General features: G+C 44.8%; 1 protein-coding gene across 2 annotated transcripts in view; it reads left to right on the top strand.

Annotated features, from left to right (window-relative positions):
* cd109 (CD109 molecule) overlaps positions 1–13,342 on the top strand; it is a 35,895-nt gene extending 22,553 nt beyond the window's left edge. The window contains exons 23-34 of one of the 2 annotated variants that reach the window (XM_040124836.1): positions 2,198–2,374; positions 2,705–2,786; positions 2,896–3,124; positions 4,963–5,134; positions 6,003–6,193; positions 7,234–7,389; positions 8,047–8,112; positions 8,892–9,028; positions 10,350–10,506; positions 10,616–10,718; positions 11,624–11,816; positions 13,209–13,342. In XM_040124836.1, coding sequence (XP_039980770.1) covers positions 2,198–2,374; positions 2,705–2,786; positions 2,896–3,124; positions 4,963–5,134; positions 6,003–6,193; positions 7,234–7,389; positions 8,047–8,112; positions 8,892–9,028; positions 10,350–10,506; positions 10,616–10,718; positions 11,624–11,816; positions 13,209–13,233 — 1,688 coding nt within the window. In that variant the 3' untranslated portion in view covers positions 13,234–13,342. Of the gene's footprint in view, positions 1–2,197; positions 2,375–2,704; positions 2,787–2,895; positions 3,125–4,962; positions 5,135–6,002; positions 6,194–7,233; positions 7,390–8,046; positions 8,113–8,891; positions 9,029–10,277; positions 10,507–10,615; positions 10,719–11,623; positions 11,817–13,208 lie in introns of those variants that run through there. The other variant, XM_040124837.1, reaches the window with a different exon arrangement.
* The last annotated feature ends 3,124 nt before the right edge of the window (positions 13,343–16,466 follow it).

Here is a 16,466-nt window from a genome sequence, read left to right as displayed (position 1 = left end):
TGACTTTTTAAAACCTGGAAATACCCTGAGTACAACTGAGGCTGATGGGAGTGTCATTAGTTTTGCAGATATTCAGTCAAAAACCAGAGTATTGAACAAACAGAACATTTTGCCAGATGATGGCGCTAGATGAAAAGTTAAGGAAAGACCAAAGTTATCACAGTTCATCCAAAATGGAACATGAATGTGTGAACTAAATATCATCCGGTAGTTGCCAAGATATTTTACACACGCACAAAACAACAAATGTCAACTTATGGTGCAACATAAATAAAAACCAGTGAAAACCTGATGACCAGCGTCATTGTCGACTAAATCTTGGAATCAAAGGTGCTCAGTTATTTCATGTTGATGAAGTTAAAGTTACCACATTCATTTTCATTTTTTACTCTACAAGTTCCATGAGCCTCACGGCCTTTCATTTTCTGTCTCGTTTCATTATTTCAGAAAGTCGCAAAATACTGTAAAACTGATGTATTCTCCTCCTGCGTTACCAGCATCCGTTGGTTCATTTTATGGTGGTTTGGCCTTAATTAAGAAGAGATTCATGTAGATGAAAGGTTATTTTGACAATTCAGTGGTTTGCAGAAGTAAGAGTCGCAGAAAGGAAACCACAATGTCAGAAATAAAATGAGACCACTTGCATTTGATTGATACAGACATAATTTACTCTCCTGGAATGGCTTTGTTGTCAGAGTTGTAACGGACAGATGCAAACCTACGGTTTGTCTCACATAACGACTCAGACGTGCTTGAAACGTCAGACATGTGTTTGCCAAACAACATGGTTTGTAATGACCAGAGGAAGTTTCTTCCGGTTTTCATGAAACACGCGTGTTCAAACAGAAAGCTGTGCAGGAAGTTAAAGTGGCGCTTCTGCATCTAACAGGGTGCAGATGTTCGACATGAACACGCACGGGCCGCACAACATGCAGCACCAGGCTGCGGTCATAAGTTCCCCTACGCTCAAGTGTTGAACATGGAAAATATTTATAACAACAGTGAGATTTAGCAACTTGAATATCCACCAGTAAGAAAATGTTCAGTGTGCAATCCTAATTAAATAAACACTGAACTGCTGCCGATGGGGATGGCTAACTCAGGCCAAAGCTCACACAGATAATGTCATATTTACAAAACTGCTGAGGATATGGAACACTGGTGCAAAGGGGCACTTTAGGGTCACCGGTTGTTTATGCATTCATCTCATCAAGACTCATCTTTTTAATTTTTTTTGGAAAAACAGACGAGCTGCTAATTATGTGCCAGAGTTCCTTGAAGTAAGCAAATCATCCTCGCCGGAGCGATACATTGAAACAACTAGAACTGCATACCGCAGAGCGCATACCTCCGCCTGGGCCAAATACTGACGAAATTCAGATTCAATTTTAGATTCAATCTAATTACTCCCCGGATCCGTCCCTTTCAATGGATCCGCACCGACACCGAATGGATTCGTCCCTGGCCCAGACCCCATCCCTCCACCAAGTCTGGTGCAAATGGTTAAGTGCTTTTAGCGTAACCCTGCTGACAAACAAAACAAACCAACAAACGGGTGTAAACATAACCTCCTAGGCAGAGGTGATAAACGGTTAGTGTTTTCATGATCATGCTGTTTTGATAATCCAATTTCTGCCCCGATTTTTCCCAAGTGTGGACCAAAAACAGATGCACCTGCTGACAAACTGAAGGTTTCCCATAACAATAAGAGCTCGGTAAAACCTTTGTCTGCGCTTCGTTTGCAGAAGAAAAACAACTCGTGCGGGAGCAGAAGTAACTCTACGGACATAAGCAGCTTGATTTGTCTTTTCTGTATAAATGAAATAATTCAAAGATATGAGGCTGAATTAACATCAACAAACAGTGAAACTCAAAGAGGCCACGTCTGCAGATTTCACAGAAGGCAGAAGTGTGTTACGTGTGAAGGCTCCTCTCATTATTATTCATCTACGACTACTGTGACTGGTTAACTTCGTCTGCTGAGGTTTAATTCAACCAGTGGGATTGCCTCCAGATCAACAAAATATTTGTGACATTAATCTGCTGCTGCAGAAAAACATCTTTTTATTCACAGCTCCTCCGCCCGGCCTGGCGATGTGATCTGACCGCTTAGTTTGGCTCAGTACATGTAAACGTTACTCTTCTCCCCGGTGTTTCTCACCATGTCCGACTCGCCTGGTTTCCAACGGTGATGAAGGTGACATCCTCGGCCCATCCATCAGCGGCCTGGACTCTCTGATCCAGCTGCCCAGTGGCTGCGGTGAACAGAACATGGTCAACTTTGCTCCAAACATCTACGTCCTCCAGTATCTGAGCGCCACGGGTCAGGCTAACCAGGACGCCACAGACAGAGCCAAAGGCTACATGATGAAAGGTAGAGGCCATGGCTTATGTCACAGCAACGAATTCATAAATCACAACGAGAAGATCAGTGGTACAGCTCAGGATTACAGGATTATAATTGGTCGTGTGAATTACGTTTATGTAACCAAATCTCAATACACAAAGCAAGAAATATCTCAGTCTCCAAAATTCTTGCAACAACTTGATTCACTGTCATTTGGAGACAGATTTTGCTTCTCCTGAGTAAAATAATCAGATTTTGGGAGATACCTCCTGACATATATCCAAGTTAAAACAATGTTTGCGCATCTACAGATATGAACCCAGATAATGACGTAATCTCTGCTGTCCCTTTCCTCAGGTTACGAGCGAGAGCTGTCCTATCAGAGAGCGGACGGCTCCTTCAGCGCGTTCGGAGACCAGGACTCATCTGGAAGCACCTGGTGCGTAAGAAAGTAGTTCGTACATTCAGCTTAAGACGCGGACAGAAAACGCCACAAACCCGTTTCTGCTTCTCGGAAACACTGATGAAAGAAACTCCCATCTCCGCAGGCTGACTGCTTTTGTGCTGAGATGTTTCCTGCAGGCGCGGCCCTTCATCAGCATCGACGTCCACCTGCTGCACAAAATGGCGGCCTGGTTAGGATCCCAGCAGGGGGCTGACGGGAGGTTCGAGGAGCCCGGCCGGGTCATCCACACTCAGCTCCAAGGAGGCCTGGATGGGCCCGTCTCCCTCACAGCCTACGTCCTCATCGCCCTGCTGGAGGACAGTGACATCAGGGTGAGAGTCCATAAAACCACCAAACTGCTTCCATAGCACCTTTTGTACAGGTTAGTGCAATTCAAAGTGCTTTAAAGACGACTGACAAGCTGAGAATAAGACAAATATATAACAGTCAATACATAAAAGTCAAAATTAGATGGAGTAAAAACATTAAAAAGGAGACAGATTACAGGAAAATTTCACCCTAAACACTTGATGATGTGATCATTTGGGACATTGGCGCCACAGTGGACGTGAGGTCATAATTACATCCACCACGGAGGTTACGTTTTCACCTGTGTCTGGATCTGGTAAGTTTTTTTTTTTTTAAATTCCCCAATAACCATTTTTAAAAATTTCAATACTGGCCTCGAAACTCAAGTCTCGGCCGGGCTATACTTGTGACCCCTTAAAAACAGGAGAGTGTGCGGCCTCCTTGTGACCCATTATCATTGTTTGCATATGTCTTTATGTTATGACCGGGCCAATCGAGGAATGTCTTTTTTAGTTTATTAAAAAAATGGCAGGCATAAAGAGGTAGAATCGTCCATTAATCCACATGGAATAAAAGCCAAACGTAGAGGAACGATATGAGGTTATGTAGCGTTATTTTCCTGCCGATCCGGTCAATCATCTTGCGACCCCCCCTCAGATTTATCTTGTAACCCCTCGTTGAGGTCCCGACCCCCAGACTGAGAACAATAAACACAAACACTCCTGGAACAGTAATATAGTTTTTATAATTTTTCTGTGTTAACACATAAATGCATTATTTCCTGTGTGTCACTACAGTTTTACACCAGTGTACTATCAGGATAAGGCTTCTGTATTTTTGCTATTGTCAACAAATGTCAAACCAACCAACAATGTGTTACTCTCTCAACACATTCTGACTTTTCCGTTTTGTCTGTGTCTCCCAGCCCCAAGCTCGCTGCTTTCTTCAGTGGGAATGTAACATTTGCGTCACGTGTGAACGTCACTCAAACAGGAGGAAACCGTGCGTTTGTCGGGGACTATTTTCAGCGGCGGATTAATCCACATTTAGTGCCCCAGTCAGTCATTGTGGCAGCAGGACGGTTTTTGTGGGACTGAGTCAAAATAAACTACGGTGTGTGTGTGTGTGTGTGTGTGTGTGTGTGTGTGTGTGTGTGTGCGCGTGCGTATGTGTGTGTGTGCGTGTGCGTGTGCTCGCGGTCATGAAGGAACATGTCGTCCAGAGCAACAGTGCGGCTCATTAATGTGTTTTTAATGGTTTTTGGAAACAATGGAGCTCTGTGGCTCAGAGGAATAATACACATCAGGCTTTGGATCCACAAATAATACTTTTTACTCAAACAGGAACATTCATGGGAGACATTCAGTGTTGGTTCTGGTATTTTCATAGGATTGGTTGACAGTAAGAAAAATATACATTATAACCAAACCGACTCTTTATCCTTTTTTAAAATTACGATAGATAATTTGTTAAAACATTGCATTGGTGTTTACAGATCCTCGAGCGATGGAGAAAACTATCTCTGAACAAACAGGCAGAGATGTCCCGCAGCCACAGCACAGATCGGGCTTTGTAACAAAAAGGCCAGTTGTTTGACTTGATTTTGGCTCTTTGGTGCATGTCTGTTTTCCCCACAGGGATCAATAAAGTTTGATCTTAATGAGCAGTCTCTAAAAACACTGAGAGCGAAAGCTGGGAGAACTAATGTGACCTCAGATGTGTTTGAAAATCCTAACAAGATGAGCGTTTTCGGGTCCAAAGATGTTGCCTCATCCCTTTGCGTCTTTATGATCTGATCTCATAAATGCCATTGAGCTGAACTGACGTCTGACATGCTGCTGCCCCGTTCTCTGTCCGTCAGGCTCAGTATGGGAGCCAGGTGTCTGCCGCCCTGGTCTTCCTGGAGACCCGTCTGGCTCTGGGAGTGCCCAGCAACTACAGCCTCAACCTGCTCGTCTACGCTCTGGCTCTGTCCGGCGGCTCCGGCGCCAGCGCGGCACTCAGCGAACTGACTGGACGGGCAGAGATGAGAGGTGTGATGACTGACTGAGTGTGTGAAATGTGGGGGTGGGGAACTTCAGGAAAGACATAACTTTTGACTCCATAGTTCAAAGCAATAGTTCTACATTTTGGGAAATACCCTTACTTGCTTACTTTCCGAGAGTGAGATGAGAATGTCATTGTCAATATCGTGTCCGTGCACGGAGCTGGAGCCAGGGGGCAATTAGCTTAGCTTAGCATAAAGACCGGAAGCAGAGGGAAACCGCTAGCCTGGCTCTGTTCAAACTTCAAAAGCACGTCTACCGCCACCTCTAAATCTCTCTTATTAGAAATTTGTATCTCGTAAATGTGGTGGAACTACAGCACGTAACACCAAATCATCATGCCTACATTTCTCTGTGTGTGCAGATTAACCCAATGAGAAATCTCAATAATCTCAATAATATTCGATATTCATGACTAAATATGCAGCAATCAAAGTATAGAGTTCAGGAAAAAAACCCCGACCTTCTTTATTATTGACGAGGAACTGAATAATCAGCTTCATCAGGACTGTGTGCCTGTGGTTGGACCAGACTCTGATTCAAATGTTGCTAAATCCCGACTGGTGCATGGAAGTAGAATGACATCAAATAGCCGCCAATCAGAACTGTTCTAATTTGAGCATGAAGCAGCCTGCTAACGTGGTACAGCAACGTTAGCAGCAGGAAAGTGAGGAGAAAGTGTTTAGGCTGGAGATGTTCCATCTCAAAAAAAACCAAAACGTAACTCTCATTGGTTTCAGAGGGCGAATCTTGTGCGTTTCTTCAAGGTTTGTCTTTGTCTTCTGAATCTCTAAAGTGTAATTTTCCTGACTGACCATATTTTAACGATGGCTCTATCTCTTCCGACTGGGATTAGACGGCGTGCCCGTGTGGGCCTCCCCGGACGCCGGCCTGTCATCGTCGTGGCAGCCTCGCTCTGCAGACATCGAGATGGCGTCCTACCTGCTGCTCTCTCAGCATAAACTCGGCCGCGCCGCCGAGGGTCTCGGCCTCGGGAGGTGGCTCAGTCAGCAGCGTAACCACAGGGGAGGATTCGGAAGCACCCAGGTCGGACGCTTTGAGCTTGACCGGGACGGAAAATCATCCAAACTGGAGATATGACAACTTTAATGTGATCGATTCGTTGTGTTAAAGTTGCCAAGCAGAATGTTCCTCTTTATCCATTCTGGTGATATTCTGTATTTTTCTTCCCTTTGTCGTCACCATGAACACACACACGCTGCAGTTCATTTAGACCCAGTCCCACACACACACACACACCGTCCCGCTGCCACAAATACTCAACCGAGCAGCTGTTTTGGGAAAGTACTGGCTCCCTTTTGAAATGAAACTACATATCTGTGAGCTGTTTTTAAAAATGTGCGTCTCCGGTATGAACCGATGGGCTCGGAGCTGAGAGGCACAGACAGGTGAATCACTACCTTTTATGTTGCATTACTGCCACCAGCTCCCTCTGCAGAAATATTCACTTCGCATCCACTCTGTCTCTGAGGTGTATGTGCATCCCTGTTGCCGTCGGGCTGTTGGCACGTCTGATAAAAACACCGAAACAAAAACAAACCTTACTCAACCTTTAAGCATTTAAGGCTCTTCAGTTTCGGACAACCGGATTTATGCAAAAGGAGAAATTCCCGTCTGTGCCACTTCCGCTTCCAACTGTGGCTTGTTTCACATCAGAGGCAGACTGTGGCTCTCTGTGCATGTGGTGACTGAAATGTGATTAACCGCCTAGAATGCGTGGACACTCATGCGCCCACAAACACACATGGCAGATGCTACGGGGAAACGCGAAAATCTAAATATTGTGTCAGTGGCTCCAAACACAGCACACTGAATAAAGGTTTTTCTCAGGCAGGCAAAAATTCCTCAATTTGACCACAAAAACAGATGCGCAGACACATGTGAAATGGCAGAAATGCAGCTTCACTCACACACAAAAACATACACAGCTGTAAACAGGAAGTCAGGGGCAAATATCAAAGCGAGTCCCTCGGTTACTGAACCGCAACGGAATATTTTGGAGCAGATGTGTGAGGTTGAATCGGACGCACACAGATATGAATTGACTTCTCTTGCTGTCCCCTCAGGACACAGTCCTGGCCCTGCAGGCTTTGTCCACCTTCGCGGCTCTCGGCCGTTCTCACGACTTCGACCTCACCGTCGGGGTGAACGCCGACGCGTCGACCGCCGTCGCCTCCTTCCACGTCCACCAGAGCAACTTCCTGCTCCAGCAGAGTCAGCAGGTACGCCGAGACCAGAGACCACACGTGTGATCTAAACATGATACATAACTGATCTCCGAGCCCAGTCAGCAGTGGAGCTAAAATATAAAGTTTTTCCTGAGGGCGCCATCAAAATCTGAAGGACTCATCCTCTGGGATTGTGGCACTTTGGCTTAAAGATTAGAACTTTTGGCTCGTGACCGTCTAAAATGAAGTAATGTCTGCTTTTGATCCCCTGTCACAGGTTGTGGCCTCACTAGTGTGTTAATGAGGTGTGAGCGCTGGGATCATTCCCTGATCCTATAAGGTTTACCTCAAGACTGCTTAGGGGGATCCTGACCCCAAACTTGGGAACCACAGGATCATCAGTGGATTACCCAAAGTGCTTTGCAATTTCTCATTCACCCGTTCACTGGGCTTGATGGCAGCGCGCTACCATTCACCCATTGGTCACTGCTCGATTAAAATAAATGCAGTCATATGGGGACAATGAATTTCCACACACAACACAGCTTAATAGAAATCAATCGAAGGAGGATGGTAGTTCTTTACCAAAATGGACAGATGGACCAACTGACTGACCAACCGTCATTGTCATCTTGGTAATGAACGGACTGATGTGGAGGTAGGACACAGAAATCTGGAGGCAACATCTTGTCTCATCTTGTTGCGTTTCAGATCGAGCCAGAGGGGGAGCTGCACCTCCAGGTGACTGCAGAGGGTCGTGGACTCGCTCTGTTTCAGGTACCACGACAGAAATCTTTTAACTCTTATGGAAACTTCTGCTGATCAGTGAAATAGTTTTGTCACCACCGCAAAAATCTAGCGTGACTCCAAACCCCTGAATCATCCGCCACGTCTCAGATGTTGTCCTGTAATTCAAAACACCTTCCGTCACGACTGAAATGACGTTGGCAGGTCGGATACTTGACTTGCTACTGATCATGCTTTTCAGAATTTGAGTCCTTGAAGCCCCAAGAAAACAAAAGTGAAATGATCTGCCAACAGAGAAACAATATTGAAAGGGTTTCCAAAGACAATCTTCTAAAATCTGGTTTCATTTTTCTTCATTCTGATGCAGAATTAAAAAAAAAAAAAAAAAAATGTCTGAAAAAACCTTGCTCACTCAATCAGATGTGTTTGGGTGTTTTTTTATTTGGATGATTCTGTTACTCTTGTTGGGAAAAGTATAAGAAAATTGTAAAAGGTGTCATTGAAACAGTAAAACCATTTGCAGGAAATCGAGACTGTTTCAAAACCATTTACGAGTGACGGCGGCTTTGGAGCTTGTAAACGTAACGCAGTAAACGTGAAGGCGTAAAAAAAAGTTTAACATGCAAGGGTCTTGAGTCCATGACAACAGCACCCCCCGTTGGTCACATGACATTACGAACGCCTTTAAGTCTTAAGGTGCTATCATCCAACCGGACTGAGCCTCTCGGTGCTTGGGCCTTTCTCTTGTTGAACAGTCTCAGTCTGCTTTTCCCTCCTGTCCTTAAAATGCGCCTCCTCTCATCCCTCAGCTGAACGTGTTTTACAACGTCAGGAGTGAGGAGCTGCTGGGGAGGAGACGAGAGGCCGGCGAACACGGCGCGTTTCATCTGTACCTCCAGCTGTTTGACACAGAATTAAACTCAGCACATCTGTACATCTGCAGCAGGTGGGCGGCCCGGCTCTCTGACAGCTGTTCCCGGTCTGTCTTTTTTTTTTCTCTCTCCCCGGATCTTTCTCCTCTCAACCCAATCGGTCGAAGCAGGCGGACGCCCAAACCGAGTCTGGTTCTGTTGGGGGTTTCTCCCCGTTAAAGCAAGCTGGCGCCAATTGCCTGCTCACGTTCGGAACTGTTGGGTTTCTCTCTATAATTTGCAACCAGACCCTGTCAAGTAGCTTGACATAATGTATGTTATGATTTGGCGCTGTATAATTAACGTTGAAATGAATTGAACTGAACTGAATTGAATCCTCTTTCCTTTTTGTTCACATACCCGACGGCATGATGCAACATAACAATCAACAACATGTGCATGATGTCTGCCAAACGTTTATGACATCTTTTTACGGCCAATAAAACATAATCAGTCAAAATGTAAGTCAATACGATCATAAAATAGCAGCTGTCAATTTGAGAAAAAGGGGTTACATAGAAACAAAACTGAAAAATGATGTCTGTGAAGATTCTCAGTCATGCAGGTCACGGTCTTCTGTGAGCGCTATGTGAAGGCAACTGGACCTTGCTTGAAGTTCTTGAAGACGTTTGGCCTCTCGTCCGACGAGTGGGGGGGTGCTTATCCTGGCTAAATACCTGGTACCCCCAACTAGTCCGGTAGAACTGAAGGAGCCTTTTCGGATGACGGGCGAAACGTCTTCAAGAACTTCGAGCGAGTCCGGTTGCCGCCGCGCTTACAGCACTGAAAAGTGACTAAATTAATGTGCTTCAGATGAATTACGTTCTACCATTTGTTCGCTATTTGCTCCGTAAAATGAGGGAATGTGCTGATAAATATGAGCAACAGGTTTTAAATTTGTAAAAAAGAAAAAATGTAATAAAATAAATAATAAAAATAGAATAATACAATTATTTTCTGTTGATTTTAATGTAATTAAATGCATTTTATTTCTAATATGATCAATGTATCATCAGCAAAATGTTAAATAAAATAACTATTAAAAATTAAAATAAAAGGACAAACAAATAAAATAAATATTTTAATGTATTTTAAAGTATTAACCTAATAACTCCTAAATAAAATGATGATCAAAATGTTATTCGAATGATGTTATAGAGTAGCAGTTTTCCTGCTGTCCAACATGTTACACCTTACTATTTTATTTTCAGACGATGATATCTGACATTAGAGTCTGTTCCTGCAGTTGGACATGGATGAAGTCCTGTTAATTTATTTCGCCAGACAAATGAAATGCTCCATATCCCGGTGATGTAGCCTTCTGACGTCCTGACATTGTTGCGTTGCCCTCTGCAGCCTGTCAGGGGGTCTGGGTCTGAGTGCGACCGGCATGGCCGTCCTGGAGGTGGGTCTGCTGAGCGGCCTCGGCCTGCCACCGGACGGCATCCAGACTGACGGCGTCGTCAGGAGAGTGGAGGCGCGGCCGGGGAAAATCATCCTGTACCTGGACTCTGTAGGTGTTAGCGAAACATTCTGTACCATAGACACCCTGTACTGTGTCTGACTGTTGTTTCTCTGTCTGAAGCGTAAGACTGGAATACAAAATGTAAACGTGTTTCCAGGTGACGACAGATGAGCTGTGTCTGCTGATTCCTCTGGTCATGGAGTATAAAGTCGCCAAAGTCCAGGAGGCAGCTGTTCTCATCTATGATTATTATGAACCAAGTAAGGCCACGGTCCGCTAATCATTCTCATTTGTACAGCTTTAGTGCAGGTACTGCTCCTAATGCTCGGGCTACTGCACAGAAGGTACACAGGTGTCTTTTTGCAGGGGAAAGACGGCTCAGTTCCAGGGTTGTCCCTGCGTCCCTCTAACGGGACGGCAGAGAAGAAGCTGCACTGAGTGTTTATCCGAAACAAACTGGAGCGGCTGTCTTATAATTATGGAATCATTATCTTCTCAAACAGCCCACAAAATGCTTCCGAGCAGTTGGCATTACTTATACTGTCTGGTTGCACCGTCCTCTTCTCCGGTGGTTTAGCGGCAGTGACTGGGGACCTAGCGCCACCCTCTGTTTATCCCGACGAGCAGGCTCCTAATATTTGCATGACACATGGTGAAATTTGCATTTTCTTTTTCTGAGTTTCTGGACGTTCGGTGAAAATTTGTGATCTGTTTGGATGGAAACCTAGGTAGCGTCCAAACAACCTACAAGTTAGTAGTGTTTCTGCAGGAATTGCTTCATATTTCATATTTTCGTTCCGTTTCAGCAGGTATGCCGCTTAATTGCACCGAATCGAGTTTGCTGATGTGTCAGTTGGACTAACAGCTACTGAGGAATAGCACGTTCCCTTTCTGATCAATGACACATCTCAGTCCAAGTCACTTTTATTCATACACCACAAAATCACAGATTTGCCTCAGAGAACTTTACAGTTTGTGCAGCATTTGACTCCCCCTGGTCTTAGGTCCTCTTCCTCAGGTCTGCCACGCCGTCTTTTTTAAGACTGAAAGTTGAAATGTCCAAATTTTACACATGCCAACTTTACGTTACAGAAGCACAGACACGGAAAACCTGATAGAAACCGTGTTCGACCTTTGACTTCTGACCTCTCACTCCTTCTTCCAGGACGGAGGACGGCGAGGACGTATAAGTCAGAGTGGAGGAGTGATATGTCCACCTGCTCCTTCTGTGGTGACGGCTGCAGTGAGTGCAGAGCGGACGACTATCGTCAGCCCAGCGCTGCGTCGCACGGCGGCCCAAACCTCCCGCTGACCGGTTTGCCACCTGCTCTGCTCCTTCTCTTCATCATCTTCGGCGTGTAAATAGAATTAAACAAACCCTGGTTCAGCTTTAGACGTATAACTTTGTCTGGACCAAATTTTTGTGGTAGTTGTATTTCTACACAGGTAAAGTGGCTGCGTTTACATGCGCTGTGCGACATGACTGGTATTTTTAAAAGTCTCAAAAAAGTGTTTTGGTTCCTGTCGCTTCACTGTGCACGACGATGTAAGTGCAGAGTTGGTTTTCACATTCATCGGCTGAAATAACTGAACCTCTGAACTGACCTAAAATCTCAGGTTCACACCTGGACGTACCTGCCGGGATTTGTGACACCACAACTAGTTTGGAGCCAGTGTGAAACGTATAAAAGTGTGATGGGGAAATTTGAAACCTCCAGTGCACATACACTGAAAGCGGACTTTACAGTGAAGTAGGAGCCATGACTTATGTCCAACATTTAAACTCTTCAAACTCTGACTGGAGAGCAGCTTTTAAATTCCCAGGTTAAACTTAATTTTAATGGTGTTTCACATCTGTAAAGTGGAATATTTACATTCAGGGTGAAACATATACGTTCCTTTATTGGGAGTCTGAACTTGAGAGAACAAACCGAAACTAAAAGAGTTGGGAGTTTATGTTAGGGGAGACCCACTTTGATGTCCACTTTAGTTAGTTAAGTGCCTCAGAAAAATAAGGACAGATTCAAGAGGGAAACATTTCACCTGCTATAATGCCAAAGTGAACCAGGTAAGGGAAGTTTTGACCGAACCAGTAACAAGCCAGCTGGATTTTAGCCACGTTGTCCCCTCTTGTTCAGAGCTGGATTAAAAAACAAAGAGCTCTACAGAGATTTAAGATCCAGTAATTGATATTTTTGATGTTAACATTGAAAATCAAATCAGTTAGAAGAAACGTTTGCTGCATGGTTCGGACTCAGCCGTCTTGTTTCCAGCAGAAGCAGCTGTTTTTAGCGAAAAAGCTCTGATAAATCCAGCTCCAAACAGCAGACAGACAAAAACTATCCAGATATTTTTCTCAGGAGATGGTGGAGACCAAAACAGAGCCAAAAGGAGAGTGAATATGGACTAACATGCATCAGACGGACAAAAACAGGAGTCCAAATTAATGATAATGTTGCTCAATAACTGCTGGATGTGGAAATACGCAACTGTTGGCTAACACGTTGGTCAAAGCAACTTAATGGGTTTACGGTATATCAGGGCGTCTTTCAATCCTCTAGTGGTAGAAATTTGCTTTGTACACCTTTAACAAATATTTTACAATGTCAAGTAACCGTTTTTGATGCTGCGATCCGTTCTGGCTTTGGTCCAGGCGGAATTGTATTGGATGTGTGTTTGGTTTTACAGTGAGACTCCACTTCTGGTCTGATTTCGATCCATCGATTCATCATAATGAATCTTTTTTTTAGCTTATTTGTCGGCCAGCTGATCTGATGGGACAAGAAAAGGAGCGGCAGGGCCGTTTGGCATGATTTATAATACCGTAGGGAAAATATCTGTAGAAGCAGGAATGGCAGTGCCAACAGCAGCTGTGTCATGAAATAAAAAACATTATGTGCGTCGAGCCTGAATCATGAATGAATTATGAAAATATTCTTTGCAGCTTTGTTCTATTTTGTGTTCAAGGGAAGGAAGGAGCAAACTTGGCCAAATTTAAAGTACCCATTGTCTTTTTCTCACAGACGTCTGGTGAGCTCATGTTTTTCTAACTCTTGAACAACTTGTAGTCTTCAGACCCGACCGTCGGGATGTAACAATCCAGGATCCAGGAGCAGATGTGATGAAGAGTTGACGAGTGGTGACGCTTGGAAATCGGACAGTGTCGTGTCCTGATGAGTTCACTCAAGGACATAAGCCTTCGTACGCCTCTGCTGTATGACGCACTTGAGGTTCAGGGCAAACAATTTTTTTTAATTTATTTTTCTGGCTCGTTCACATGATCGACAGGCATCTCAGCCCGTTACATTCATCTGCGGTGGCTGCTGCTTGCCAACACCACCTCAGCTCTACTGAGCTGAAATCTGTTAGCGAAAAAGGAAACAGGACAGAAAGCTGGGCCAAAATAACCAATGTACAATGAAAAAAATCCTAGTTTTTGCATATGTCATGTAATTTCCTTTCCGAATTCATCCCGTGACCCATTTTAAGTCTTTCCGTGATCCCTAGAGGGGTCCTGACCACCAGGTGGAGGAACCAGCAGTGACAGAGGACAGTAGCAGCCTCACAGCTTTTCTCGCCCTCGTCAGACTAATGACAGAAGGTAAAACGGCACTAAACAATCGATTTGAAAGATTTACTCTGTGGACATTAACCTCGGTGGGCGGAGTGGCTTTAATCAGACTGTGACCGTGACGAGAAAAGCGTCCAAACACAAGCAGGAGCATGAGCGGCGCTTGAAGGCCTCCCATAAATCTGCATAGAGGAGCAGGCATGCAGCCTAACGGTGCAGGAGCACGATAAATCCCTGCAACAATCACGGTGACGGAGGCATAAACATTAACGACGCAGCATCATAACTTCAAAAGATCCTGCGATGATGGACAGCTTGAACCTTCCAGTCAAAACAGCGAGCGGAGCTGAGAATATCTGACCCACATGTGGATGTGAGAAGCGGGTGGGATCGGTACCGCCGGCTTTTTATGGCCTGAAACGTTCCGCCTCATTACAGCCGACCTCCGCTCGGGGTGAACAACGTCCCGCAGGTTTTTTTTTTCTTGGAGGAAAAGTCAGCCCAAGTACTGCGAGCATTTGATACCAGTTTGGGATCTGTAAAGTGTACAGTAGCCTAGCGTAGCCTAAATTGAGCTGGGTATGGTGTGGGCCTGTAGGGCTGCATCAGCTGACTACATTCCCACGGCAACATAAATCCAACCCATCCTTTAAATCATGGTGGTCTATCATGGCTGCTGCCACTCCTACAAGCCAGGCTTTTCATTTTGTTTTTTTGCTGCTGCTGCTGCTGCTAAGATAAAGCACTTCTTAAAGCCCTCACCGCCGCAGCATCCACCTGGGAAGTTATCGTCGTCACGAGATAGAAAAACAAAAGTGTGAAACTCACACTTTCCCTCTGAGAAGGAAGCAGTTTTGGATTATTTCGGACGGAGCGGATCTCACAGCCAACACAGATCAAAAAACCACCACGCTGGACCAAGCGCGCTCCGCGCTCAGCCTTGAGAGTGCGTATCAGATTCTGTGAGAATATAAACACGACCGCAGAGGCCAAACATTTTCTCCAAAAGCACCGGCCTCTCGATGCATCATCTGTCAGCGAGCAGAGCCGCACCACATGTACGGCACCGGTCAGTCAACACATGCGCTGCAGACCGCTCTGCTCATTCTCATGGACATCAGACAATGCAAGAATGTCACAGTTGCACTGCGCCGGCGCTACCATATTTCAAGAGAGCGCCGCGGACGAAGGAGATGAGTCATCAGAACGGGCATCTGGGTTCCATCAGCGGCTGGAGCTGGACCAGAAAAGTTGTTTCTGTTGGAGAAAAATCTGACAGCGCACTCGAAAGCAGGAAAAGAGCCTTTTCATCAACCATTCAGAGGAGAATGAGTGAAAGAAAATTGAGGAAATGGGAATTTTTTTTTTTATGATTGCATGATAGAAATGACTGATACTGTGTACAGAGTCTTCGGTTATTAGACTCTGATAATTCTGAAAATCGCATTAATGTCGCATTCATTCGTTCCGAACCCCCTTAAAATGACTAAAGGGATTAATGGATTGTGGAGGATGTAGATGAATTGCATATTATTTCTTCAGTCCATTGTAATGTCGTACTAAATGTAGAGAGCCGGTAACTGGCCAGTAACACCAGTAAAGCTCCTCCAGTGCCCTGGTCCACTCACACTGGCATTTGCACTGCATCCGGACTCTGTGGGTGGGTGTGTGCGTTTGACCGACTGACCTCTCCCGCGCCCCCCCGGTAGTTTCGCTGCACCTGTTAGGCCTTTTTTTGCTTCTTATTGGTCGACTGAGTTTGCTGACGTCACTCGATTACCGCCAGCGCTCCGCCCGCCCTCAGCCCCAGCAGTGGTTTAAGTAGCGGAGCTGGAAAAAACTCCTGCACGGCTTCTAGGCGGCTCGTGGTCTTTTATTAACGGCACGATGGATCAGGTGTACGGGTGTTCCCAGCAAAGTGCCCGGTCAGTCTATATTCTATTGTTGGATGCAGAGATGTGTAAGCATCCCTTTAATGTTGCAGCCGGCACAGCTGGGGCCAATGTCCACTGCTTTGTATGCTGCTGGATAGCTTAGTGTTTAATAATACATCATATAATAATTAGTTGATCATATTCTGTATTAATATTTTCATCCTGCAAAGTAACAAGTAACTGCATCTGTCAAATAAATGTAGTGGAGTAAAAAGTACAATATTTGTATCCAAACTATAGTGGAGCAGAAGTTTAAGTACTTCACCTGAATCACTCAAGTACTTATTCATTTATTTTACCACTTTTAAAAAGTCCTTCACTTTATTTATTTACAAAGTTTTAGGACATTTTTCCTACTTTACCTAGAAGTTGTTTTTTTAAAAACAACATAATATTGATCAACCAACAGACCAATTTTTCGTGAAGGGGGCTGAAATATTTTTAAAAATTTGACCAAGGCTAAAAAGCTGCGTTAGACAGTGGCTGAGCAAACTGTAACAAAC

The sequence above is a fragment of the Xiphias gladius genome, chromosome 4 (assembly GCF_016859285.1).
Source record: "Xiphias gladius isolate SHS-SW01 ecotype Sanya breed wild chromosome 4, ASM1685928v1, whole genome shotgun sequence".
NCBI lineage: Eukaryota > Metazoa > Chordata > Actinopteri > Istiophoriformes > Xiphiidae > Xiphias > Xiphias gladius.
This window is presented reverse-complemented; position numbering and strand designations above follow the sequence as displayed.